Source organism: Coenobita brevimanus, chromosome 5, assembly GCF_032717465.1.
Source record: "Coenobita brevimanus isolate Jiangsu-jjx chromosome 5, ASM3271746v2, whole genome shotgun sequence".
NCBI lineage: Eukaryota > Metazoa > Arthropoda > Malacostraca > Decapoda > Coenobitidae > Coenobita > Coenobita brevimanus.
The window spans coordinates 40,975,478-40,977,977 of NC_136958.1; the positions used below are offsets into that span (position 1 = coordinate 40,975,478).

General features: G+C 46.8%; 1 protein-coding gene across 1 annotated transcript in view; it reads right to left on the minus strand.

Moving 5' to 3' along the window:
• LOC145398960 (zwei Ig domain protein zig-8-like) overlaps positions 1–2,500 on the minus strand; it is a 55,670-nt gene that overhangs the window by 39,431 nt on the left and 13,739 nt on the right. The window contains exon 4 of the mRNA XM_080271696.1: positions 1,861–1,993. Coding sequence (XP_080127822.1) covers positions 1,861–1,993 — 133 coding nt within the window. The remainder of the gene's footprint in view (positions 1–1,860; positions 1,994–2,500) is intronic.

A 2,500-nucleotide genomic window follows, 5' to 3' on the forward strand; every position in this document is an offset into this window, starting at 1 on the left:
TCTGGGGGAGAAGGAGGTGGGGGAGAGCAGGAGGGGGTGTAACTGAGGAGAAAGGGGGTGGGGGAGAGCCGTGTGAGGAGGAACATACAGGGGAGGGGAGTGGGGAGAACCGGAGGGGGGAGAGGAAGAAGTGGATGGGTAAAGCCGATGGGGGAGAGGGGAGAGGGGTAGAGGGAGAGTTGTTGGGGGGTGGTATGGATGGGAGGGGGGTGGGGAGAGGCAGAGGGGGAATAAGGGAGGGGGTAGGGGTAGGGGGAGAGACGGTGGGGGGTCAATAGAAGGTAGGGGAGATATACACGTTCAACTGATGTGTTTTCTGCTCACCTGAGGATCCACACACACACACACACACACACACACACACACACACACACACACACACACACACACACACACACACACACTCTCTCTCTCTCTCTCCTCTTTTTCCCTCCAAGTCGCGTACCCAGAATTTCCAGACGGGGGGGGGGAGAAGGGAGGAAGTGAACTGAAGTCGAAAATATTACAGATTTTTAAAAACTCCTCTTCCATCGCCCTCTCACGGTGGGGACAACTCTAGTCTTCTATTCCATCTCATGCCAGACGATTTTATTGAGCTGGGAGTGAGTCATAGGAGCCTGAGAGTGTTAATACAGACGCCCTCAACCTCCCTATAGCCACGTCTTTATTTTTTTTCCAGTTCCAGACGATTTATTCAGCTTTCGTCGAGTACGGAGGCTCCCTAACACCCTTTCCTTAGCGATTTACTTTGCAAACTACCCATTAATATCCTCTTTTTTGCCTTTAATATCGACATAGACTGAGTAACACATAGGAATAGAGTAACGGAGCAGAGTCAGGAATAAACCGGTAAGGAACAGGTGTTAGTAACCTTCACAAACTACTCAACAGGTAAAGAATCACCTCCCTGCTCTTCCTATCGATCCCTATCCTCTTCTCCCTCTTCTTCTCTCTTTCCTTTCGTCTCTCCATTTTTCTCTCCTCTCTCACTCTTCTATTTTACATCCTGCTCCCTCTCTTTCAAACTCTCCTTACCCTCTTTCCTCCTCCCCTCTTCTCTCTCCCTTTCCTCTTCCTCAATTTCCCTCTCCCCACTCTTCCAAACTCTCTCTACATTTTCCCCTCTTCTCTCCATTCTCTCTCTCTCTCTCTCTCTCTCCACCTCCCTCTCCCTATCCCCTCAAATCTCTCTCTCCAATTTTCTCTCTCGGCCTGAAATCAACACCTGAGGGAGAAATTCGCAGGTGTGGGTATACATTTCTGACAGAAGCCTGGGTATACATTTCTGATATAGGCCTGGGTATACATTTCTGATATAGGCCTGGGTATACATTTCTGATATAGGCCTGGGTATACATTTCTGATATAGGCCTGGGTATACATTTCTGATATAGGCCTGGGTATACATTTCTGATAGAGGCCTGGGTATACATTTCTGATATAGGTTTGGGTATACAGGATGTCATTTTTATCATTATTGGTTTACCCAGACGATTTTCTTCACCTTATGAGTGGCTTTTCGAACTGAAGGGGTTAGATATAGTATATTCTCTCTCTCTCTCTCTCTCTCTCTCTCTCTCACACACACACACACACACACACACACACACATTACATATCTCCTCATTTCCTCATTTTCCAATCTCTCCGGCTTTAACTCACATTACATCTCATTTTTCATTCTCTCTCTCTCTCTCTCTCTCTCTCTCTCTCTCTCTCCTCACATTTCATTCTCCCCCCCCCTCTCTCTCCCTCTCTCTCTCACAATACATCTCTCCTCATTTTTCATTCTCTCTCCCTCTCAGTCTCACTACATCTCTTCTCATTTTTCTTTCCTCTCTCTCTCTCTCTCTCTCTCACCTTGTACAGTAAGGGTGACGGGCCTGGAGAGCTTCGGCCTCGTGTTGACCTGGCACTCGTACACCCCCGAGTCGTTGGTCAGGGCGGCCCGGATCTCGAGGGTGAAGGACGAGCTCAAGTTGTCCATACGAACCTGTGGAGGACGAGATATTAGTCGTCCTCGTCCTCGTCCTCCTCCTGTTCCTCTTCCTCCACCATCTCCTCCTCCTTCTCTTTCTTCTTCCTTCTCCTCCTCCTCCTTCTCCACTTTCTCCTCCTCTTCCTCCTCCTCCTCCTCCTCCTCATCATCATCATCATCATCATCATCATCATCATATCATCATCATCATCGAACCTGTGGGGAGAAAATCAAGAATCGTAAGCTTAGAGAACCGTAAGAAAAATTAACCGGAAGATGAAAGTATCGTAAGAAAAATGAACCGCGATGAAAGTATCGTAAGAAAAATGAACCGTGAGATGAAAGTATCGTAAGAAAAATGAACCGTGAGATGAAAGTATCGTAAGAAAAATGAACCGTGAGATGAAAGTATCGTAAGAAAAATGAACCGCGAGATGAAAGTATCGTAAGAAAAATGAACAGTAAAAGTATCGTAAGAAAAATGAACCGCGAGATAAAAGTATCGTAAGAAATGTGAACCGT